The sequence below is a fragment of the Oratosquilla oratoria genome, chromosome 17, assembly GCF_046742065.1.
Source record: "Oratosquilla oratoria isolate Oo_2021 chromosome 17, ASM4674206v1, whole genome shotgun sequence".
In the NCBI taxonomy this organism is placed as follows: domain Eukaryota; kingdom Metazoa; phylum Arthropoda; class Malacostraca; order Stomatopoda; family Squillidae; genus Oratosquilla; species Oratosquilla oratoria.
In genome coordinates, this window is record NC_134793.1 from 25,690,758 (window position 1) to 25,717,786 (window position 27,029).

General features: G+C 42.7%; 1 protein-coding gene across 8 annotated transcripts in view; it reads right to left on the minus strand.

Annotated features, from left to right (window-relative positions):
- Positions 1 to 27,029, minus strand: part of LOC143034532 (long-chain fatty acid transport protein 4-like) — a 106,770-nt gene that overhangs the window by 61,088 nt on the left and 18,653 nt on the right. For 7 of the 8 annotated variants that reach the window (XM_076200716.1, XM_076200717.1, XM_076200718.1 and 4 more), the window contains exon 2: positions 23,589 to 23,770. In XM_076200716.1, coding sequence (XP_076056831.1) covers positions 23,589 to 23,758 — 170 coding nt within the window. In that variant the 5' untranslated portion in view covers positions 23,759 to 23,770. Of the gene's footprint in view, positions 1 to 1,487; positions 1,536 to 23,588; positions 23,771 to 27,029 lie in introns of those variants that run through there. The other variant, XM_076200713.1, reaches the window with a different exon arrangement.

The following is a 27,029-nucleotide window of genomic DNA, read 5'->3' on the forward strand; positions in this document are numbered from 1 at the left end:
ATTTAAACTATCGCTATTGTTGCCCTCTCTACTCATTTTCATTATTGCGATTTTAGTCTCACTGCACACCAGGCCTAATCCGCTGTATCCTGGAATGGAGTGAACATTTCGCTGATCTTGCCCATATGCTCAGCAATCACCTCCAGGTCGTCTGCATACGCTACAAGCCCGGCGTCTTCTGTATCCAATCTCGCTCCTTGGGAGGCAAAGACTTTCCCTGGTCGCCTTGTAGAGAGTATTGGAGACCGTATTCAGCCCGCCGATTATCTCAATTTATTTTCCCTCCCCCAACCTTCACTACGCATCGGCTATTTACATATTTACAATAGTTAAAAAACGTGTGGCTTTCGTCTGCCAGGTTATCGCAATTCCTAAACGAAGGGACACCGCAGAGACGAATATATTCACCCGGCGAAGGCGAAAATAAAAGGAAAATTGCCACTCTCTACAGTGGACCGCTACGAGGATTAATAACCTAAAATCGCGTCGCCCAGATGTTTGAACTCACGTATACTGTTTGAGCTTAGGCTATATCACTTCCTAATCTACTTCAAGTATTTATGCATCTAAATGGAAAACTGAATTTCTTCACACCCATGGCCTCTTAAAACCATCCCCTCTTTAATCAAGAGATCTCTTCTGTCAATGCAATCTATCCCCTTTAGTGACCTGAATACTGTAACCATATCGCCTTTTCCTCGTTTTCTCCGAGTCGCCCAGCCAGAACAAAATATGTAGCGTGCGTCACCGTTGCGTAGGGGAAGGAATGATGGGCGACTGTTTCAGTGGCCAACTCCTTCGAATAATTTCTTCGACCCCGCTACTACGAACCCATGAGTCAAACAATGATCACTCGCATTCTTCAGTCATCAATATATATATATATATACATATATATATATATATATATATATATATATATATATATATATATATATATACATATATATATATCACACGAACGAAATTACTTCCACAAACCTTTCTCAATGGGGATTTACAGTATGCGTATCCACGCCCACACCCACACGCACGCATTCTGAATCTTGCCAGTCTCATAATATTCTCGAATTTTATATCGGCGTTCGAGGCTTTTACATTACAAATCAAGGCATCCACAGTGATCAACTTAAACATAGAATGCTAATTTAAACAAACAATGCATTTACACAATAAAAATAAATCTACATAATGAATTCTTTTCTCGGCCGTTGACTTCCATTTTTTGTCCTACTATCCGACCGTTGTTGCCTACCCGTCTCATTCGCAATTCAAGCGTTCCGGCAAGACGGAGTGGCGCGGTCACCATCCTAACGGGCAAATATCAAACCTTATGCCCTCCAAGGAGATTTATTCCTAATAACATTGCATGCGAGGCTATGCGTCATGTTCAACCAGACACAACTGGCTGCACTTTCTGCAAAAACACTATTCACCGAATAAAAACCAAAACATGAAGCCACGCGCATCATCGAAGAACTTCACACCGTATGTCGACGCTTTGCACGACGCGAGACGCGACGTCCGACCCCCGAGACTGCACTTTTACGACTCGCCAAACTTACGTTTGTTCGTCCTAAGCCTGGTGCTAGGCTACAGGGTCTGCATAAAGTCCTTGGACAACGCAATATTTTTCCTGCTAATCCTGTTTTTGTCTCAGGTTTGATTAATGTTAATGTGTAATAATAGTATGTACACTAGAAAAAAATCAGTTCGTGGTTGTGAGGCTCGAAATAAAATTCAAAACGAAAAACGATCTAATATGATGCACAATCAAATGTTCGAGAAATATATCTGAGTTACGTGTTCCACGGCGATGATATTTTGTTTCTATGAGACAGTCATCAACGTGGAAGATGCCCAAAGAACGCGACGAAAATCAAACTATGTTGAACCACAAATGTGAACACAGGTATGCAATGTAAGTTTTGCCCCCGGACTTGGGGTTGACCCTGTCCGTTCGAGGACGACACAGCGCAAAACCTTAACCTTTGGTTCCAGGGCCACATGGGCCCATTCCAGCAGTTATCCACGAACACACGCACGAACGCACGCAGTTACGTCATGTCCCACACCGGCGCACGTGAGCGAATGGATCAACCGTGTTTCTCCTGTCTTCCTGCGGCCACACAAATCCGTATACGCAGACTTCTAAAATAAGGGATTGGGCAATGGATGCAATATATACGTCCATGTGAGAATTTGATCTAAGACGTAAAACCTGTACTAAAAATGTGGTCCATAGAATATTAAATGCTAAAAGATACGAGTTACCCAGGAATGTTATGTGATAAAGAATATAGAAGTTGTTATGAAGTAGTTCACAATCGCCTACAATATCCTTGGGGACAACCTAGCGCCACTGTTTTTCGTTATTTTGGATTCAATGTTGGTTTAGTTAGTCGACGATATTTATAATCCTGTTTTCTGTAGGAGGTTATTAAAAGTGATGACAGAGATGCTGGCGTTTTTGTAGCCCTGGATTTGGTGTTGCTGTTTGACGGGGATAAATGACAAAACAGGGAGATGTTGCGGAGTGTTGTGTAAACTGGACAGTCCAACAACATGTGACGGGAGCCTCACGTGTGTGGTGCGCGAATGTCTTCCTAGGCCTATTACTGCTGTTTCAAAATGTCGGTTAAGTTGATGCGAAAACAGCTATGGATGTATATGGGAATTTTGTTGTTTTTAGATTATATTTTTGAGTGTTTCTTCTAACTCCTTTGCCACATGATTAGCACTGCTGATAGAAGAAATGTCTGAGACTGGCAACAGCGGAATCAAAAGGGTTGTACACCGCCTTTCGAGCCTACTTGTCGTTTTTTTTTTTATTATTGTGGGGAATGCCTACACGAGATGGCACCTGGCAGAAGGATTCAAAGCGGATACAGAGATTTGGATGTTCCATGTTGTGGACCGCTGGTTGGCAGGACTTCTGGGTGATTACTTGAAGAGGGAACCAACGCTTTGTCGAAACCGGCTATCTTATACACATGAAAAGGGTTTAAATCCTGAAATAACCTGCTGTCTTGATGCAAATCTTACTCCGTTTTCCAAAAATGTGATCCTTTTGTGCCTACCTGCCTTGGTTCATGAGACATTGACTACTTTCGTCACATCCACCAAACCGTAAAAAATCCACCATATTGAAAACGGTTCTATTATGATATGTTAAGATGTATCTTAACATAACCTAACAAATAGAGGACTTCATGATCATGAGCTTTGCAAGCAATGCTGGTGGAGTATTACGAAGCTGGCCACTGTTTCACAAGAAACCATCAGATAATATCTCGTTTCACCATTAGAAAGAGCAGGTCAGCATACTATTCTAAGAGTTTCAACAAGATGTGGCAGCATCCATTGGAGGTTTTGGATGGGTTTTGCTGTGCGCCAGTTTAGGTCGGTTTCGATAAAACTCCAGGCCGCTTGAATAGCACTTTGTGCATCTGATCATATGGGATGCTGGGAGGGGGAGGAGGAGGAGGAGGAGGTTGTGGATATGATGAGAGTTTGGCCGTGAGGATGCCTGAGTTCTGCGACGAAGACTGAGGCGATGGGGGCGCGGGGGTGGGGGGGGGTTCCAGATCTTGTTTCAGTTGGGATCATCCCTATACAATCCTCTGCGATCCGAGCGGGAGCCATCGGTGCGTATGCCGATATTTGTTGAACGGGTAAATACAAATGTGACGGTTCTTCTCAAAACCTTAAAATTAACCAGTGCACCAATGAAATGTTGATATCGATAATCAAATCGAACTACAAATTATGATCACCTCTCTCTCTCACACACACACTCACACGCACACACACACAAACGCACATCCGGGAGGGTTATAACTGTCGGTCACGAGTCAAACTCATGATCCACTACCGTGGTGAATCCAAGACTATGGCAAATCACACATACACACAAGCCACGATAACTGAAGAGACAGATCACCATGAATGTAGCTCCTTTCTTGTATATATCACGAGGTAAAACACACACATCCGGAAGGGTAATAGCTGTCGATCACGAGTTCAACACGTGATCCAAGACCATGGTGAATCACACACACATACACACACACACACACACACAGAAACCCACTCTGTGGTCTTGCAGGCCCGAGCCGGTGACAAAACAAAGTGCGAGTGATGATGACAAATGAAAGTGAATTAGAGGCGGCGGCGGCGCTTATGCACAGGTGGTGGTGGTTGTGGGGCGTCGAAGCAGGTGGCCCGACGAGGCTAGCCAAGGCGGCGAAGGAGGCCTGGTGACGGTAAAGTTAAGAGAGACAGGTGGGCGTGGTGTGTCACTAGGGCAGTTGCTCCACAGTACGTCCAAAAGCAGACAGCTACATATATATATATATATATATATATATATATATATATATATATATATATATATATATATATATATATATATATTAGTAAAATTGTATTTATGTGGTACATTTCGGTATAACCCATGTCGCACAATTGCCCATTGGGCATCTCCCCATGGTGTATCTGTCAGTGTCCCAGTGGTGTTGCGTAGGTCACGTGGTCAGTTACGTGGTGTGGCTGTGGAGCTCGTTGCCCGCCCCCCCTCCGGCCCCCTGCATGCAAAGGAGTGTTCTGGAAGCATCCTCGGCGAGGCTTGAGATCGCCTCTGTATGTAATCCACTGAAGTCAGGGATGGAGGAAAGAGGAGAGAGGCGTGGAGATGGGAGAGAGTGGAGAACGAAGAGAGAGGAAGTAAATGGAGAAAGGGGGACACAAAGGCGGGGGTGGAGAGAGGTAAATGGAGGAATGAAGGCAGCAGTGAATGGGAACCTCATTTGGGAGATCACCTACTTACCACACGCTCACTTGTCTCGTCAAAACATGCAAATCTACAACCAAATATGCATAATAAATATCACAAACACACACATATATACACAGTATGTGTGTGTGCGTGTGCGCGCGCGCGCTCACATCTTGAAGATAAACGAGCTTGAGAGCTAAAGAGGTCTCGTTTCATTGTTTTAATGCGTGTCATTTCTAGACAGCGTGCACAGTCTTCTTGTCTTCATCGTTGATGTTTGGGAGTATTTCTCCGATTGTTTTCGACGTTTCGGAACGTCCAACTTCTGGGCGACGTGATGGGCAGGGTCTGTGGTGTATAATAAGCCCACCACAGACTGCTAATGACGTCGCTCAAATGTTTGAATCACGAAGTTCCGATACGTTGGCAGCAATCGGGAAAATAAATTATCAAAAGTGAAACCTGCTATACGGGAATATCTATATATATCTACATATATGTATATAGACATATATAACTATGTAATTTTATATTACACTATATCTAAGTGACAGGCGACTTCACGCATGTCGATGTTTTAAAATTGCGACGCAATGTTTGAAGAGCTAACTTATTCTTCGTCAGTTTCAAGTGATCCGCTAATGTAAACAAAGGCGCTGTACGATCACACAGTCCAAGAGACCTTGACGCAGTCGAGGCTGGTGCTTCGTGTTCAAAACAAAACAAGAATCATACATAACGTAGACAAAGGGAGGTATTTGTATTTGTAAGCTTTATGTATTTAAAATATGCACTACACCTTAAATTTGGATTTTTTTTATTTTATCTTTGTGAATACCGACTTGTTCAACTCGAATGCACCAATAGATGATCAGTTATACGTACTATTACGCTCAACCGAACCTGACCCATGTATCTGAACTATACACACGTAAATTGCGTTTTTAATTTTCTATATATAGTGGTTCTCTTACAATATGATTTTTTCAACTAAATTGCATATGAAAAAAACTCGTATAGTTTAATACATCATGAGTCAATCTCAGGTGCCGATTTGTCATATTTTGACTTTCGCCAATGTATTTTTTTATCCCTTAAACATGAAATGTGGCTTTGGGAAGCATCTTCGTTGAGGTGGTCAAACAGCACTACCATCGTCACATTGTGTTCAATACCAACAATCCTTTTGAGCCAAAATCTGCACAAAGGCACTGCGGAGATTTGTCATTTTTCCATCATTTGCACACGTCTTGCCAGCGTCTTGTCCATACGCCGCCGAGATCTTGTCTACTTGAAGCAAGACTAAGCGCAGATTCATTTCCTTACGAACCACTCTTATCACAACAGAAGGGGGGACAATAAGGTAATTACTGCCAAGATGCTTCCTGGGGCAAACAATGGCCGCTGTTCGGAACGCATTCCTTTAGACGCAGCCACCCCCACCCCACCCCCGTTACCGTTAGGTAGGTAGGTAGAGAGAGAGAACTCGTCCTACTGGAGAGATATATGAGGCGGGACGGGAGTGTTGGAAGGAAGGGAAGCGCCGAGGCCTAACCCGTGGACCATACATGACCAAAAACAAGTCTCAGAATTACGGCAGAGGAACGAGACTAGTGCAGCATTCGGTGGATAGGAGGCTGTCAGACATGAACAGGTTTTCCGGGCAATGTCTTGCCGGAAAGACACCTCCGGCAATTTGCCGGATCAGTTTCCGGCGGCTGGATTTTTACAGTTCCCCGTTTTTTTTTCTTTTCTTTTTTGAGAGGACGGGGCAGGTTTTCCATCACTATAACCTGACAATGTACGAATATATTATTTATAGTCTTTTCTCTCTTTCATTAAAATATGACATATTTCATATAGGGCAATCAGGAAGACTTGGAAACGAAGCTCTCTCAATATAAGTATGGTGTTGAGACGGCACTCCGATAGTAGCTGATTTCAACATTTTCACACCTTTCGCAAAAGCCCTGCCAAACTCTTACTAGTTACTAATGGTTTCCTAGTTAAAATTATAGTGCTCATATAATTGCTTAAAATATGTTGGGAGGCACAACTTTCCACTTAGTAGTCTATGGTGGGTCACCTTGTCGAATGTTGTGCTTAAGTGATTGAAAGTATATAATATCTCAACTATTATTGTTATTTGCCGCCTTGTAGATATTAGTGTAAAAGGATAAGAAATAATAGTAAGTTAAACACAACCACCCCTTGGTGAACCCGAGCTGAGTCACGAAACAAATTATGCCTCTACATGATCCCTAATACTATTTGCTATAATAACTCCAGCATTTTACCTATAACAGACGTCAAACTGATTGGCCTGTAGTTGTGCATATATTTAACACCCTTTTTAAAATCAGGAACGTTTTCCTACCCCCAAGACATAGGCAGATTTCAATTTGACATTTTTTTAGCACTGAAATTTTTCGTCTGGACCCGGGGATTTTGTAGTTTGAAGTCTGTAAATCGGTTTAACTACATCTTCCTTGCCAATACAGATGCCAGTTATTCTACTTCCCTCATCCTATCCTTCGCCAGGACCATTCACTATTGCAGTACTCTCCATCGTATTCAATCGTTTAGTAGAAAATGTGTTATTTATAATTGTTCTTTTTGACTACTTTGTAATTGTTATAGATGTCATTCACAATGAGGACGAAACGTCGAAATAATATATGGTGTTTGCTCATCCCCGTAATGCTAGAAGTTAAGTTAGAAAACTGGAAAAATATGCAAGAAATAACTGTAATAACGCTGTCGTGTTTAATTCAACGTGCATACATGAGAATCTGCCCCCTTACTTCTCCAACACATGGATACACACAAGAAAATAAATGTCCTTTTCTCCTTATAAAGAGGTGGCCGGGTGGAACCCAATCATACAAAACTATTTCGTTACACCTTCCATCTTGGTATCTCTGTGGGTGAAGGTCGTCAGTTGCTCAACCGTCTTTTTCTCCCGAGAATAGTGTTGCCCTCACGAGGTCACTTGTTTATTGTTACCTACGATATCGAATCTGCATATAGTGTACGGGGAGAGAGAAGTTTTGTTCTAAGTTTAATGTCCCATGTATATCAAAATATCATACATACATATACACATACACCTTCAACCTTTTTTTTTTTTTTTTTTTTTTAAGAAGATACGAAACCACAAAGTGAGCGAGAGTAGTAACATCTCATTTTGTAGAGATGCATCGAAACTGGCGTCGTCTATGGAATTGTATGTCATACTCAACAAGGACAGAACTTATTTTACCACTTCTATTTATGCCAAATATGTTGGGGATTAGATAATATTACCGTTCTCTTCGATAACGTATATTAAAAAAGTGCGTTTTGCTTATTGATGAACCTACTTATTTCCTTAACTACATATATATATATATTTGTTTACTCTTGAAACGGCAAAATTACCTGTACATGATAGAAAACAAAGTTTTGTTTACGGTGGCTTAGTTTGAATAAATTCGATGGAATAATTTGGATGCAAGATCATCTCACCATTACGGTAGTAAATGTTCGAGAAAACTCGATAAATCCTTTTGACACTAAAGCAGTGGTTCTTAACCCCTGGGTCGCGACCCAAATTTGGGTCGCCAAGCCATTTTATTGGGTCGCTAAGGGTTTGCAGAAAATAATTATTTTCCCACTACAAATATATTATAATTATATACTGTAATAATTAAAATACATGATGCCTAGTTTTAGGATTCTAAGCAGACCATGATTAAATAAAAAATAAATAAAACCCGCTTTTAAAAGCATAATCATATTACTTATAAAAACAATTCGTATATCTATGTAGGCTTGGGTCGCGATGCTTGATTTGTGCAAAATTTTGGGTCGCTGCCAAAAAAGGTTAAGAACCACTGCACTAAAGGTTGGTAGGAGTGCTGCTTCAGCACTCATCTGATCTAACGCTACGTGACTTCGCAGCTTTGGGGATGATCAAAGAAAACGCGTACTCGATCGAGTGAGGAATAACAGCAGAGTTTGATATATTTAAAAAGGATCGTACGATGAGAAAAAAAAACTGCCATGTTTATAAAATGTATATATATACATAAAAATCCACCTACGAATGATTTAGCTAGCCCATCGAACAAATCACGAAAAAAATCAAAAGAAAAGGCCTACGACTCCTAGAGTAAACAGAACAAGTGAAATTTTATTCAGGAAAATTTGCTGTCTATAAAATAAAAGGTATATATAATAATATACCAGAGCATGACTGAGCAAGGTCATCGACCCAATCAGGTACAAACAAAAAGTAAAACAAATGCAGTTCAACGATGAGTCGACGCGACAGAGGGGCAGGGGGAGAGGGGAGGGGTGACCGTGAGAGGAAGATGCGAGTACTTCCCACTTATGTCGACGATATAGGTGGATCCCCGCCTCTCTACCAATCCCCATGCACCCGCGAGACCAGACAAGGTTAGGAAAGAAAATATACATTCAGGCATACGAAACGATGCATTCATAAACAGTATAAATGGGGAGTCACCCTTTACTACGTACAAGAATAATAATAAAATCGTTAATCCAAAAAATCACCCCATACACGTGATGTGTGCACGCGTGTTATGTAAACAAATCGGTCAATGAACTTGCTGACCATCACGACGAACGACACCTATGGCATTTCTGTGCCTGACAACAGACCAACAATTCAAACAATGTAAAATTTATAGCTTTATTACTGGTAATAAAATAATCAGTGCAAGCTGTGTGTTTCGTAAATAAATAATTCAGAGAACTTCGTTCTGCAACCCATGCAGACGATTGTTTGGAATTTACCGAACTGCATGCATACCACAATAATTACAGTCAAGGTGCCCAATTCATTGCACTGGTCTATCACCATATATGCTGAATGGTGGTTATTTATACAAGTTTCAACATGGATGGTTTGGTCTTTTGCGGGTTGTCTTATGCAGCCATTTCAAGCGAAAACAAAAGGAGTCTGGACTCCGTTCTTATAAAGAGATTATCTATGCTCCAAGGTCTAAATGTACAGGTCAGACCGTTTGAATTATTGTGCGCAGCTTCTGACGTCATTAGGCTGGGTCCATTTTCTCTTTGTGAAACACTGAAGAAAACTGTGAAACGCCAAGGAAGACAGGAACTATAATATTTTATATATATATATATATATATATATATATATATTATATATCATATATATTATATATTCATATATATAGACAGGAACTATAATATTTTATATATATTTATATATTTTATGTAATATTTGTCAGAATATAACTAATTGCGTGGAGCGGTTGTGATTGCATGAGGAGGAATGGGCGGGGGGGTGGAGTAGTGTGTGTGAGTAAATTTTGACGCAGCCCGAAGGGATTTCTCCCCGTCCTCTCCTTTATATGGGGGGACGGAGAGGGGGGGTCGCCGATTAAATGAAGGGGCCTTGCTGTGGATGTGCTGTGTCTTGCGACACTGCTTCTGACCCAGGGCGGTGGGCAAGGTGCAGGGATGACCCGTCATCCAGGAGGTGCTCAGATGAGAGGGAGGGTGGGAGGGGTGTGGAGTGTATTTAGGGATGAAATGGGTGGGAGTGTTTTTATGCCTTTCCCTTTTTGGCTACCTCCCTTGAAAGGGGGAAAAAGCCTTAGTATAAGTATATGTATGCGTGGAGCGGTGCGAGCGAAGGCAACAACATACCCGAACGACGGAACAGCTTCAACTGACAGCTATAGGACCCGCGAACCCCACTTTGAACAGCCAGGTGACGTTCACGGGCCCGCTGCGCCAACTCCCTCGAAATTCGGTCGGAAGTGGTTAGACCTGTTATTCCTTAGATCTTGCTATGCTCTACGTGTGATCGCCTACATGGGAAGTTCATTCCACGCGGGTGGCGCAAAATGCTTCCATTCCAAGCGAAATCTACGTCATGACAGCTTGAGGCCATTACTGTATTTCTCGGTTCGTGTTGAAAACGTTTCCTTGGCTTTGAGGCTCTACAACCAACAAAATGAAACCTCTTTATCTCTTCTTCGTATGATGAGGCCAATCCTCGTCTGGGTCGGGCGAAACCCCGTGGCTCATTCTGACCTGACCACCACAACCGATGTTATCATCCGCCATCTTGGAAGCTGAACATCAAAACAACTTTGTCTGCCGCTTTCGTGGACAAAACTGGGCTTCCTATAGACGCTCAGTACTATAAAACAACGTACTTTTCATTTCTGTGAGCTTACCAAAGGGTCCCGTGCAATATTTGCCTTAGAATATCTTCCTTAACACTGAAGAGTATTTTACTCGACCTGTATTTGTGTTCATCCTGTTTGCCACCTGGCTGACTGCGTCGTTTATGCTTAACCCATTCAACTCCGATGACAAGATTCCTTGTCATTTGGTCAAATAAAACAAAAAATCATAAAACACCAAAATGTTTGATCAAACACCAGAAAAATATGACGTCAGTCCTCGTTTCGCTGCGAGCGAAGCGAGGATTGACGTCATATTTTTCTGGTGTTTGATCAAACATTTTGGTGTTTTATGATTTTTTTGTTTTATTTGACCAAATGACAAGACATCTTGTCATCGGAGTTGAATGGGTTAATCCTCTTGGAACCTAAGTTCTGATGCTCCAAATCCGTTCCTTGTGGATTCCATGGACCAAATGGAAATGTATTCGACACAAACGTAAATACAAGACTTAAGACTGCCGACAGTCTTCACTTAATCTTACACAATTTAGGTTTAAGAAGTAAATAAGCAAGAAATGGTTTAGCAACGTTGTTTAACGAATGGAACAGAGTAACCATGTGGCGAGCGTTGAAACCATGAGTTGTTTAAAGAAACGGGGAGGGGTTCTGTGTTGACGACGGAATGAAAATTGGTATGGGACATGGAATTGCCTAGTGTGGGCCTTATGGTCTCTTGCAGTCTCTTCCACTCCCTCCTCTGCGGCATCCCATGAAAAATAAAAAAAAATCTTCTGTCTTTCACTTTCTCTGTTTTCATTAAATGTGTCCCCATGGCCCAAGGTGGCTATAAACAGGGGAAAGTAAACAAGGTTCTCCAGGAACAGGACACAGATGGCATCAACATGTCAACATAAAAAAAAACTTCCATGAGTGACATACATGAGTCCCCACATATTACTGTGCAATGTAATCAGTTGTCATTGACCAGCTGTCACACACCACCTGACGGACACCCCCACCCCGCCTGCTCGACCACCTGTGACGTCTTCCCACGTCACCTTTCTGACGTGACGGCGACGGGTTCCCCCTCGCCCAGCGCCCTGTCTGCCCTGCGATGGGGTCAGGTGCACTCGCGCCAATGAGCAGCTTACAGGGGCGTATCACACTGGGTTTCCACTGGATTCACCAGCGTCGACAGTTGACAGTTCGTTTAAGTAAAAACGACTTCGGTTACAATATTTTATTGCTCAAAGGCTCCAAATATCAAATGATCTTTCCGTCATAACTAAAAGCGAAGGTGAAGGATGAACTTAGAGATTGTAAATTTACTGTTGAAATGTTCTAAGAGAAGTCTAGATTTCTTTATGCGAAGTCATTTTATAGTTATTGAAATGGAGGTTGGAGGTAAGATGTCGGAGGAAAAATAACCTAGTGTGATAGTCCCTTAGCGGGTGCCCACGAGTTCAGTGCAAACGTGAACCAAATACGCTTAAAAGTTAGATGAAAAATAGAACTAAAGGACAGAAAAAAATATATTTCGGTGTAGTTATTGGTAACTAACAAACTCAAATTTGAACTGTTATCGTTAGGCCTTACAAGTCCTGTTATCAAATTATTGTATAGCTCATATGCCAATCACATTTGAACTACATGGTTTCCAAACTATTCAGAAGTCTTATTAATCGAAAAAGTTGATCAATTAGTAATGGTACACTGAGGTACTGTTCAGTCATAGCAGAATCGAATATAGAAACCACACGAACCAGTGTTGTAATTGAAAGTATTATCTCTTAAAATATATATATATATATTATATATATATATATATACATATATATATATATATATATATATATATATATATATAATTGAACTGCGTTTCCAATATCAAGGACTCTACACAAGATTTAAAAACCGTTAATTTCCAAAATTATGAAAAAAAACTAGTTTTAGTTATCTGGACGAGTGGGTCCACTGCAGGATTACCGGACTATCCCGCTGGTAGCAATGCAGTCCCGCGACCCGCAGAGTCGATGAAGGAACTTTCTATCCATCACACTTTTTATGAAGTGGTGAGGTGTGGGGGGGGGGGAGGGAGGCACTGAAGCCAAATATTCTACTTCGTGTATATATCTATCGATTTCCTCTTCCATTTGTTCTGCATCCGTTCCTGCAGACAGAAAGGTCTCCTGTCTACATGCCTGTCCAATGTACTTATCCCTTAGATGGGGATGATAGGTGGTCATGGACATGGAACTGCCTAGTATAGGCCTTATGGTCTCTTGCAGTCTCCCTCATTCTTACGTTCTTGTATTTACCGGATTGCGATAGGCACTTCTGCTCCTCAGATGGTGGGTTTCCCTGGCGAAACCCACAACGAATATGAACGAATATCAAAAGAAAACGGGGAGAGGGACGGGTAGGTTAGTCGTCTGTGTGCTGACGACGACGGGAACAAAAAATCTGTGGATGATGGCGGATGGGGTATCGCGGGGGGGGGAGGAAGAGGAGCGGGAAGAGGAGGAGGGAGAGGAAGAGGAGAGGAGGAGGAGGAGGGAAGAATAGGAGAGGGGAGGGGAAGAGGGGAAGAGGAGGGGTAAGAAGAGAAGTAGGGGAGAAGGAAAAAGGAACACAAGGGAAGAACAAAGAGCAGAAGCAGGAGGCCTACTGGCTGTTTGTGTTAACTACACTAATCTACGGTGAAGAAACAGAACAACACTACTACTACCACTATCCTATCCAATTAGATGCCGGGCTGTCAAATATTTTATTGCAAAGGATAATATTTCATTTGCAGATTAGAGTCCAAATATTTATCTAAACGGTTTTTAAGTGTTGTCGCTGTGTTACTTTCAACGATGGTGGAAGGTAACGAATTCCACACATTAACAACCCGGTTAAAGAGAAAGTGCTAACTTTCATTCGAAAACATTTTACTAATTACTTTAAAATTGTGACGTCATCTTGTATTTGATTGGTCTAATGAAAAGTAATATTCGACATTGATGTTGTCTAAGCCTTTGAACATTTAAAAAAAAAAAAAGATCTCCTCGCATTCCCCGTTTTGAAAGTGAAATTAAATTTAGACTCTTAAGTCTTTCTTCATACGGCATAATTCTCAGCCTTGGTATCATTTTCGTTACTCTTCATTGGAGGGAGAGGAGGGGGAAGAAGTGGAGGGGGAAGAAGTGGAGGTGGAAGAGGTGGAGGGGGAGGGGGAGGTGGAGGGGATTGGAGGAGGAGGAGGAAGGGAAAGAGGAAGAGGGGAGAAGTGGGAGGAGGAGGGGATAAGGAGGGAGAAGAGGGAGAAGGAGGAGGGGATAAGGAGGAGGAGGGGATAAGGAGGAGGAGGGGGTAAGGAGGGAGGAGGAGGGGGTAAGGAGGGAGAAGAGGGGAGAAGGAAGAAGGGAGAAGGAGGAGGGGATAAGGAGGGGAGGTGAGGGGGAGGAGGAGGAGGAGGAAAGGTTAGGAGAGCATGAGCGTAATGCGGACATCCTTCTTAGTTGTTTTGTTGCTCCTCTTGCACGCTCATCCTCCCCCTCCCTTCCTTCCCCTCCGCGTGTCGAGATGAACCCTAATTCGTCCCAGCCTCCCCCTCCTCCACGAGGAGGGCCCCAAGCGACTAAAATCCACGTCCACGCTAACACAATCTTGGCTCTACAGTGACCTTTTGTTGACTCGTGTGTCGTACCGTTACGTCACGGCACATTCAAATGGGTCGGTCTCATCAGTTGGTGACGTCAGCAGAACCAAAGGTCCTGCCCATTCTGTAGTTGAGGTCTTCCTTATCATTCTCAACACACACACACACAAACACATATCAAACAACTCGTGACGCAGTTGGTAGAGTTCCCGGCTCCCGCTACGGAGGTCCAGGTTCGAATCCCGCCCAGGGCTGAAATCATTTCAGTATCGCTGCGCTGCGGGTTGTTACTCCAACTCTCGTGGGCGGGGAGTCGCGGGTGTGTGTGCGTGTGAGGTCACAGCATTACCCACAGATTGGTCATACCAGGAGCTCTGAGCTCTCTTCCGGAAGGGAAAATAGCTGTCGACCACGAGTCCAACACGTGATCCAAGACCATGGTGAATCGCACACAAACACACTGATGTATTACGCAATTCCAAGCACGTCCCTTGGCATGGATTCGCATATTAATAACAAGAAACAAAAAACTTGGTCTCTGGTGATGGCTTGTAGTATGCCGAAACAAATAATACTACTATTCACACACGTGCACACGCACACACATTCCCACACAAATACACCTACACACATGCATATTCATACACACACACGCGCGCGCGCGCACACATACACGGATCGACGGTGGAATTGTATTGTTTTTTTTACCAATAATACATCGATTCGAGTTCGAGACCCGCCCAGGGCTGAAAAAATTAAGCATCACTGCACTGCGAGCCGGCATTCTAACTCTGGTGGGCAAGGTGTGTATGTATGTATGTATATATGTATGTTTGTGTGTGTGTGTGTGTGTGTGTGTGTGTGTGTGTGTGTGTGTGTGTGTGTACTCGTAAGGTCACAGTATTACCAATAGATCGGATCATGTATGAGCTCTGAGCTCTCATCCTGGCGGGTAATAGCTGCCGATCACGAGTCCAAGGCGTTATCCAGATAGAGAGAGAGGGGGTGGGGAGGGGGTAACTGGATAGACAATTAAAGATTTGTCAAAAGAGGGAGAAGCAACAGCAAATCATAAAATCAAAGTTTGATGTGTGAACTGATAAACCAACACACGCAGATACGAGCTCCGAGTTCTCATCCGGGAGGGTAATAGCTGTCGACCACGAGTCCAACACGTGACCCAAGACCCTGATCGTGATGAAACGCGGCACTGTGAGAAAGGAGAGCGTGGGAGTACCGACCAGGGTGGCGTTACCCCGAGCATTCACCATACGCTCAAAACAACCGAGGAAGGCAGATTTTCAACCAAGAGGAAAAGAAGAAAATAATTTGCGAGGCCTGAGAAGATGTTGCCCCAATGCACAGCCATTTACACGCACACGCGAGCACTGAAGGGGTAAAATAAACAAACACATAAGTAATGATATAATAAGTTAATAAAAAACAGGAATATATTTCTTTATTTTCTTATCGTTAATCTTCAAGGATAGAAACGCTGGTTATCCCCAGAGATATAAAGCAGCACTAGGACTTCTCTTCTCCCTTCCTTCCTTCCTCGTCCTCCATAGGTCTGTTGCTGCTCGTTTGTCATCCCACATAACTCCTCGATGAGTTGTCACCTCAGGTGTTGAATTTCAGCCAATTGGCTCGAAAGGAACGTTCCCTCACTATGGCAAGTGCTTCACGCCTCCTAACTCATGCCTCTCCACGGCTGAGGCCTTCCTCTGCCTCTCCGTCATCTGCCTCTCTCCTTCTCCTCACTGCCTCCCCTCCTCACGGTCCTCCTCGCCTTCCCTCCTCAAACCGCGGCGCTCCAACAAAGGCCCATGTGCACCAGAAACGAGAAAGAAGTTCGTATCGACCTATTTTTTTTTCTGTCCCGACGGAGGCCAACCCCCCCCCCTCAAGAGAAGAAAGTGGGGGGAGTATTTATGTACAATTGTACGAGAGGGAAGTTATGGGGGGGGCGAAGTAGGGGGGAGACTGAGGAAAGTGCAAGACTTACTTGTCATCATCTTGTTCGGTGGAAAAGGCTATTCTGGTAAGTCAGTTCGGGTCGGTCTCAGCGACTCCCCTTGCAAAAAAAAAAAAAAAAAAAAAAAAAAAAAAAAAATGCAACCCACCCACCCACCCACCAACGCCCACTTCCCCGCTGGGGGCGACTGCGAGCCGTAGTTTATCTTTTACCCGGCAGCCCTAACGAAGGCTTTCCTATCACTACAAAGTAAAAAATTATATTCCAAGTGTATCACACTTGAAAGCTTATCTAATAACGTACCGGTTATCGTAGTGGGGATAGCTAACGACATTGGACGAATTCTTTCTTTTGGGAGAAGTGCGAGCGTTGGCCGGGCCTCCGGGCAAAGGATCCTGGCACGAGTTGGGTGCCAGTGACTTCTTACGAGGTCATCCCGTGCAGCCACATGCAGCCTACGTCGACAAGCAAGCAAGCAAGCAAGCAAGCTAACGAGAACAGCTGCTCTTTCTTTTGCTTCTTAAGTTGTAATTTTGCTCATTACCACCACCACCACAATCCTCCACCTCCTCCTCCTCCTCCACTCCTCCCTCCCTCGACACTTTCATCAGTACTTATGATTATTACAATTATCATTATTATTATTAGTTATTATTATTATTGTTATTAGTTATTACTATTATCATTACTATTATCTATTATTATCACATCATTACTAACCTTACTGTTCACTAGTTATTACTATTATCACTATTATTATCACATCATTATTAACATTACTGTTATCACTAGTTACTATTATTATCACTTATCATTACTGTTATCACTCGTTATTACTATTATCATTACCCTCATTTTCATTGTCTCCATTTACCAGCTGATGCTATGCCACTATTGCATATATCACCACCACTATTTGACCCCTTCCCTCCCAACAACCCAAGAGGCACTACTCGCCTTAGAGCAAGATCATAGCTCTACAAATTTACACACACACACACACAAACCTACAGACATACAAACACACACACACACACACTATTGAATTCATGAGCAAGGATTGTGAAAGATCAGTGGGTCAAATATCTTGAAGAGATGAACATTGGACTTCAGATCTGGAAGGTCATGAATGTCGAAACTGTTCAGCTTTTTTAATCGGGTGACTGATGCACTGTGAGCGCCAGGGAGAGAGGGAGGGAGGAAGAGAGGGAGGGAGGAAGGGAGGGAGGGAGGGAGGGAGGGAGGAAGGGGAGGGCTGGGTGGACTGCGCGTACCTGGACCTAAAAAAGACTTTTGACAAGTAACTTTCAGTCGACTCTTTTGGGGGGAAATTGGACCATAGTGGAAGACTGAAGATGGCGGCACACTTAACACTTCTCGCTAGCATGCTATTTGCCTTTGCGACCTGGTTTGAGAAGAAATGACTTTGGTTACGATCTTTTGTTTTCCAATTTTCCAAACGTTAAATTACTCTTGCGTCATAGAGTGAAAAGCTGAATGACGAAACAAGAAAATTCATACGAATGATAGACACATTGCTGAGGTGTTCTCACAATAGTCCCGAATATTGTAACCGAAGTCATTTCTACTTAAACGAGGTAGCAAAAGCAAGTAGCGTGCTCTCCTAGTGTGCCGCCACTATGTAAACGTCACCAACCTCCCCCTATCGGGAGCCTAGGACGGTGCCCCTTACAGACTTTGTAGCGTGGATGAACAACTAGTTCAATTTCGCCGGTGGCAGGGTTCGAACCGCTAAGTAACGACACCCTGACCCGCTCGGCTCGCGAGCATCTTCATGATAAAGGATAATTCATTTGGACTAGCATCCCCACGAGGCTCTGTACTAACACACCATGTGTCTTATCTATGTTAAAGGACACAATAACAAGTAATACATCGAGCTATGCCTGCCTGCATTGCTTGACCCTTTTGCTGCTCACTGGAGCTGCCCCAAGGCTTGTAATGCTTGTGCCTGCGGCATTATCTCCAGAGGAACTTGCGGTCGCAACACAAGCGCCCCAGGCCTAGGCCGCCGCAGCAACAAGGCTGTGTATCAGAATTTCGCTGCCTACATCCAGCGATTCTATCCTTGGGGACAATGTCCCGCCGAAGAAGAAGAGGTGGAGGCGTCATGGAATCTTGGAACAATGCTGCGCGAGTCCGGTCTGGAGGGATCTTACTCCAGACCGGCAAGCACAAATATATATATATATATATATGATGAAGGTGGAAAAAGAAGTCACGGGTCTAGTTCCGAGTTACTCGGAACTAGACCCGTGACTTCTTTTTCCACCTTCATCAACTTGTCATAATGTACCAACATATATATATATATATATATATATTGTTACGCCACGGGAGGACACACCGACTACGTTGGAGCAATCAAACCGATGCCCTCGAGCTCTCTTGCAACAAGAGGCCCAAGGTCCCGAAGAAACAGAACAAGCAGCACACAAATTTCGCACCGACAGATTTTTTTTCATTTCATGCCTAGTAAAAATAGGCGCGCGCGCGCACACACACACATATATATATATATATATATGTGTGTGTGTGTGTGTGTGTGTTATTTTGGGAGAATTTTCTAGTACCTTTATGTCTACCATGGGCTTTCCTGTATTTTTTTCCCTTTCGTTTAACAGTCAGAGTACCCTAACCCAGTGTTTGCCACACAATTCCCCAGTGCCTCGCATTACCGGGGCGGGATAAACAAGCGGATTTATGCAACTTTGGAATGAAGGAAGCTTTTATTTAGTACTCCACAGCAATATGGCTGCCAGTGGCTTCACGGCACGGCTCAAAGCAAAAGCAGAGTCCTGTTTGGGACACACCTTGTCTTTCTCTATTCTGGCAGTTCTCAATCTGGGGCGCTGGAATAGTATATTGGGGGGGGGGGTGCTGGGAAGCGATGCAAATATACATACACTTTCGTTTTATCCTTCTAGTAACAAGACACTAGTTATTAGGAGGTGATGGACTGCTTAGACTACAGGGGCTGCCCTTAGGGTCGGAAGAGTTTGGGAAATGTTGATCTAATAAAAAAAAAATGCACGTGATGTTTCCTGACGATGACTGCCACTTGCCCCAGCAGTCCTAGTGTACAGGCGACTACTTTGGCTGCAGATGCGCGCCTTCGGCCGTCTGCTCGCCGCCTTTTTCTCCTTTTTGTGCGGACGTTTCCTTGCGGTAAAGACATGACGCTGTTCCAATTGGCTCAAGACGCGCCTGTCGGGCTCTGGCGTCTACCAAACGACTACCTAGACCAGTGGTTCTCAAACTATGGGTCACGACCCAAAGTTGGGTCGCGAGATCAATTTTGATGGGTCGCAGGGACAAATTCCTACATCCCAGAGTACTTCAAATACTTGACTAATTAATTTTTTTCTTTTAACCGCACATTACTTATAAAATGCGTGTTCATCCTCTGTTAACCCATTAAACTCCGATGACAAGATGTCTTGTCATTTGGTAAAAAAAAAAAAAAAAAAATCATTAAACACCAAAATGTTTGATCAAACACCAGAAAAATATGACGTCAGTCCTCGCTTCGCTCGCGGAGTTTAATGGGTTAATTTAGTTCTGTTAAAGTAAAGCTGTACACATTATTTTTTTTTCCAAAGTAAAGGGTATATATCACGGTCCATTTTGTTTCTTTTTACTTCATTCTGGGTCGCGAAGGATTGAAATGTTCCAAATAGGATCGTTCAGGAAAAAGTTTGAGAACCACTGACCTAGACCTAGAGTCAGCAGCACAGGATAACGCTGACAGATAATGACGGTCTTCATGCGTGGCGCCAGCAGACACCTACCCAGGACGCTTCGCCGCCCGAGATGGACTCCTGTTCCCGCTCACAGATTGGTTAAATATTAAAACCTTTACCGTTTATCTTCGACTCTTCATGTATACTCTGACGCCAGGCCATTTCATTCAGCTGAGGGAGGGATGGAGGGAGGGAGGGATCCTCTGGACGTAACAGGTGAAGCTGCGAGTTCCAGTGGAGGCCACGTGACAGGAAAGAAACGAGCCTGTGCATAATAATTCCTAACCCGCTATTATATTCGCACGCACAGAACAATTATTTTCCTAAACGGACAATAAAACTAGTTTCTGTATACAATACAGCTGCAGTTCATGTGTGTTTAAAAACAATATACCTGTCGTTGTTTCCTGAGGGCGGACAAGTGGGCCTCGGAGGGTAGGAAAGGTCAGCGGAGAAAAATGCATGAATCCCGCCAGGCTCAACTAACAAGCCATTCTATAATTATTCTAATACTCCATTTTAAAACACATTTGCATTCCTTCCACCTCCTCTTCCACCACCCTCAACAGCCCCCACCAAAAGCACCACCACTCAATGTTAACGATGTTACGCTAAGCCTAGAAGATATATCATTATGGTGGTTTGCCATCTTCGGGGTCTGTTCACGGTCACCTTCGTGGACACCTTTGTAGCCACCCGGAGGACACCACAACTGGAAAAGGATTTCCCAATGTCAAGAACTGCGTCTCCCTCTCTCTCTCTCTCTCTCTCTCCCAGTTTTCTTTTTCTTCTCTCGCTCGACGCGGACGATGTTGGAGCAACGCCAGGCCTTTAGGCTCAGAAACTTGGGAACGAGCGAGCGCGCGCACACACCAATGAGGAGACGGGCGGGAACCCACGTGTATAACCTTTATCCTGCATGGTATTGTTTGGTAAATTGGGTTAGGTAAACACACACACAAAGGCGCACACCAGTTACGTGCACAGACATTGCAAGGGGCAGGTGCTCTGGGCTGGAAATTGAGCAGTACACTTTTTTGTATCGTATTTGGCAACTATCCGGCAGGGTGCAACACCATTCCCCACATAATTTCTGAATGGTAAGAAAATGGAAAAAAACTGAGAAATAATTTTTCATTCATTTTTATATATTTTTGTGAAGGGCATATTTGGGGCAAAGGGCAGGTGCTTGGGCACCCCCAGCACCCCCCACCCTCTCTGCACTGGCCTGACACACACGCACAAACACACACACACACACAGTCCCCACCCTGCAGGGTTGAAAAGCATCACAGCACTTGGGGCCAGCACACCGCTCTGCGTGTGTGTAATAATAATAATAATAATAATAACAAAAGGTTTATCAAAACCATGGCAGCCGAAGGCCGAAAATACACATATTAAGGTAAAAAGGGATTAACATAGATGGTACATAATGATTACCTATACATATTATGATGCTGAAGTGATTGTGTGTGTGTGTGTGTGTTCAAAGTAATCAATGGTTAGATTCGAGTTAATAAACGATAAGGAGACGGGATGGAGTGCGTTTCACTTCCCTGAAACTCGTCTATAGATACAGTAAAACACACCAAACACACACACACAAACACCAGTATATTCAGAGTTAACTCAAAGCTAAGGTTGACTAATGGAACCACAAGGACGGGTTCCCACGACTACACCTCCATTACAATTAGGCAACTGCAGTTAGCGCTTGAAGCACAGAGAGTGACGGATCGGATAAATGCGAATAAACCCAGAACAAATGTCGACATCGGTTTCTATACAGAGAACATGGAGAATCGCCATTCAGCAACGTACTCCAGGGCTCCTCCCGACCTCGACGACATGACGTCACAATGTAAACACTACCCGGACGCAGAATAGGTGACAAAAAATAATAATAAAAAATGAAAATAAAAAAATAATGAGGGCCTGCACTGTAGCAAGCAGAAAAATATGGAGAAGAAGAGAAGAGATATGGAGAGATGAAAGAGGAGCATGGATGAGAAAATGAAAATAATTCGTAAACTGCGTCAGAAGTAAAAATTAAAAGAAAACGAAAAGGCGTCATGGAAGGAAAAACAACTTGGCGACAGGATGGAGGATGCTGGAGTGGAGGGAGGGAGGAGCCATAGGTGACTACGAGGAACAGATTTAGTCATTTCCGTAACTTTCCCCTGGTAATACAAGATCTAAGAATATAAGGTCTAACCACTTCCGACCGAATTTCGAGGGAGTTGGCGCAGCGGGCCCGTGAACGTCACCTGGCTGTTCAAAGTGGGGTTCACGGGCCCTATAGCTGTCAGTTGAAGCTGGCGCGTCATTCGGGAATGTCGGTACCTTCGCTCGCACCGCTCCACGCAATTAGTTATATTCTGACAAATATTATATAAAATATATATATAAATATATATAAAATATTATAGTTCCTGTCTATATATATGAATATATATATATAATATATAAAATATTATAGTTCCTGTCTTCCTTGGCGTTTCACAGTTTTCTTCAGTGTTTCACAAAGAGAAAACGGACCCAGCCTAATGACGTCAGAAGCTGCGCACAATAATTCAAACGGTCTGACCTGTATATTTAGACCATGTGGTAATAGACGCCGTGCAACGGGCGTTTACGTTGCTCAGCAACGGAGCGGACCTTGCTGTCGCCGACTGCTGTCGTGCTGCACCCAGCCTGGTGCGGAGAGAGGGAGAGAGAGAGAAAGAGAGAGAGAGGGGGGGGTATTGAGTGCAGGGTTCATCGCGCCATTCGTTGGACGAGTTTTGAAATTCTCCTTTCCCGAGGTGCCGACGTGAGGGTCGTTTCCCCTCGCGGGAGGACGACGCGGGACAGACAATCTCGGCACCAGCCAGCCAAAGGGGGTCCTCCTGGCGCCAACAGTGCCTCCGGTTCTTCCTTAACTGACGAAGAGAGATAAAGACACACACACACAAACCCGTGGCGCAGTGGTTAGAGTTCTCGACTGCCACTACAGCGGTCCGGGTTCGAATCCCGCCAAAAGCTTAAATAATTTCAGTATCCCTCCACTTCGAGTCGTTACTCCAACTCTCGTGGGCGGGGAGTTGGGCGTGTGTGTGCGTGTAAGGTCAGAGTATCACCCACAGATAGGTCATACGAGTTCTGAGCTCTCATTCGGTGGGTTAATAACTGTCGATCACGAGTCCGACACGTGATCCAAGGCTATGGTGAATCTCTCTCTCTCTCACACACACACACACACACAGGGTCTCACCTCAAGTCCCTGGGGAGCGTCCTGTAGGCGATGCGAACGGTGCTGGCGCCGCCCGTGGCCAGGTAGAGGACCAGGGCCACGACCACCAGGTGCAGCGAGGTGGTCAGGTGCCGGGGCAGGGTGTAGGCCAGCACTGCCGTCAGGCCCGCGATGAAGGCGACCCGCAACATCACGACGCCAGACTGACGAAAAAGAACAAAAAGGGGGAGAAATAAATATGAGGAGATTTGTATAGTACAATGTACACATGCGTAATATTATTTCTAACAATACTATGTCAGTTCTGAGTCGGTCATTCCACTTATAAGATGATGGAAAGGACCTTTGTGTATTTACCTAGTTGTATTTTACGGGAAGGGGAGCTATGCTCGTGGTGTCCCGTCTTCATATATCATTTCATCTAAACTATTTTTAAATTCATGTATTGTTTTTGCACACACCACTTTCTCATCTAACTTGTTCCAACTGTCTATTACTCTGTGAGGAAAGCTGTTCTTTTTCAGATCTCTTCTATAGCTGTCTTATTGTGTGTGTGTGTGTATTTACCTAGTTGTATTTTACGGGAAGGGGAGCTAAGCTCGTGGTGTCCCGTTTTCATATCTCGTTTTATCTAAACTATTTTAAATTCATGTATTGTTTTTGCACACACCACTTTCTCATCTAACTTGTTCCAACTGTCTATTACTCTGTGAGGAAAGCTGTTCTTTTTCAGGTCTCTTCTATAGCTGTCTTTTTTTATTTTCTTTCCATGTCCTCTTGTATTTCTCTCATCCCCTTTTATCAGATTCTCTCTATCAGTAATTTCTATGCCTTTCATGATTCTGTAAATAGCTATCAAATCTCCTCTCTCTCTTCTTTGCTCTAGTGTCTGTAGTTCAAGTTTTGCTAGTCTCTCTTCATATGATAGTTTTGAGAGTGTAGGTGCCAATTTTGTAATTGCTCTTTGTATTCTTTCAAGTTTTTTTTATATATTTTTTTGTACTTGGTGACCATATCGTTGCTGCATATTCCAATCTTGGTCTTATCAGGGTGATTAGAATTTTCTTCACCATTTCTTCATCCAGGTATGTAAATGCAACTTTGATTGTTCTTATTAAATTATAGGTTTCTCCAAAAATCTTATTTATATGTTTCTCAGGTGACATATTATTTATAACAATGACTCCCAGGTATTTTTCATTTTCTACTTTTTTTATTCCTTCTTCTCCCAATTTATATGCTCCTGTTATTCTGTTTTTACTTTTTCCAAATTCCATTATACTACACTTCTTTGTATTGAACTCCATCTCCCACTTCCTACTCCATTCCTGTACTTTATTTAGATCTCTCTGTAGTGATTCACAATCTTCTTCCGTGTTCACTTTTTTCAATAGTTTTGCATCATCTGCAAAGAAGCTCATATAGCTTTCAATTCCTTCATCCATATCATTAATATATATAGCAAACATTATTGGGGCCAGAACTGTTCCTTGTGGAACACCGTATTACTTCATCCCATTTTGAGTGTTGGTCTCTTATCACTACTCTCATTTTTCTTTCTTGCAAAAAGTCTTCCATCCAATTTAGCAGTTTGCCCTGTATTCCTCCTTCAGTTTCTAATTTCTTAAGCAACTTCTTATGTGGTACTTTGTCAAAAGCTTTTTTTAGGTCTAGAAATGCACAATCAGCCCATCCATCTCTTTCTTGTATTATATCTATTAGCCTTGAATAGAAACATATTAAATTGGTGACGCATGATCGTCCCTGTCTGAATCCAAATTGTCTTGGATTTAGCACGTTTTTTTCTAAATATTTTACCCATCTATTTTTGACAATTCTTTCACAAATTTTTGCTATTGTACTTGTTAGAGAGACTGGCCTATAGTTGTTAGAGTCTTCTTTATTTCCCCCTTTATATATAGGTACTATATTTGCTTTTTTCCAATCTTCTGGAACTTTACCTTCTTTCAAGGAACTGTTTATTATGCTATGTATTTTGTCTGCCAGTTCATTCCTGCATTCTTTCAGAATCCAGTTTGCTATTTCATCTGGTCCATGCGATTTTCTGACATCAAGATTACTCAAGTGGTTCAATATTTCATTCTTTGTTACTTCTATTTCTTTCATAGGGGGGACTTTCTCTTTCCATTCAATCTCTTCAGGTTGTATGTTCTCCCTTGTAAACACAGATTTAAAATGTTTGTTCATAATTTCCACCATTTCAATTTCCTCTGTGTATTCAACTCCTCCTTGTCTTAATTTCTCCAAATCTTGTTTGTTTTTCAGTTTGTTGTTTACAAATCTGTAGAATAGTTTTGGTTGATCTTTACATTTTTCTATGACATCTTTTTCCTATTTTCTCTTTTCCTCTCTGCACGCTAGTACATATTCATTTCTATAACAAGTATATATTTTCCATTTTTCTGGTCTTCTGTTTTTCTTCCATTTGGCCCAGGCTTTGTCTCTTTTGTCTTTTATCTCCCTACAACTTTTATTGTACCAGCACTTTACATATTCTTTTTCTTGTTTTTGTCTTGGGACATACTTTTCTACTCCTTTATATATTTTTGTCAAAATATTCCATTTCTCTTCTACTCTTGTATCTTCTTTGTGTATTCATTCCCAGTTTTCATTTTGGAAGAATTCTCTTATTTTATCAAAATTTGCTTTTTCATACATCAATCTTCCTTTTCTATATTGTTCATTTCTTTTCATGTATTTTTTCTCATTTAGTTCTAGTTCTATCAATATGTGGTCACTTTTGCTTATTGGTGCCTGGTATTCTATCTTTTCCACTATTTCAGGTTCTGATGTGATTATTAGGTCTAGTCTCGATGGTTCTTCTTCATTTCTATACCTAGTGTTCTCTTGGATCCATTGTGTCATTGTGTGGTCAGTAATCATCTCAAGTAGAACACTTCCCCATGAGTCTTCTCCACCCTTTACGGTCATCTCTTCCCAGCATATTTCTTTGCAATTATAGTCGCCCATCATAACTATTCTTCCTCCATCTTCCATTATCTTGTTTAGTGTTATTCTTGTGTCTTCTAACATGCTTTTATGTTCATTCTCTTCCCATGAGGCTGTTTTTGGGGGCACGTAGTTTATTACAAACTTTCTGCTCTTCTTATCTCTATCTTCTACTTCTATCATGATCATCTCTACTCTATTGTTCCCATATGTGACACTCTTCACGCTTATATCCTTCTTAGTCAGGAACATAACTCCACCCCCTTGTTCTTTCTCTCTGTTTCTAATCCAATAATTATATGCATTGTGTCCTATGCTGTTGGGTGGTAGTGGACCTTTTAATTTTGTCTCAACAATTCCCATTATGTCCGGATCTTTTTCTTTCAGATATTTGTTCAGTTCATTCAGTCCTGTTATTAATCCATCTATATTTGTGTAGGATACTTTTAACTTTCTGTTATTTCCATTGTATTCTCTGTTTCTTTTGTGTTT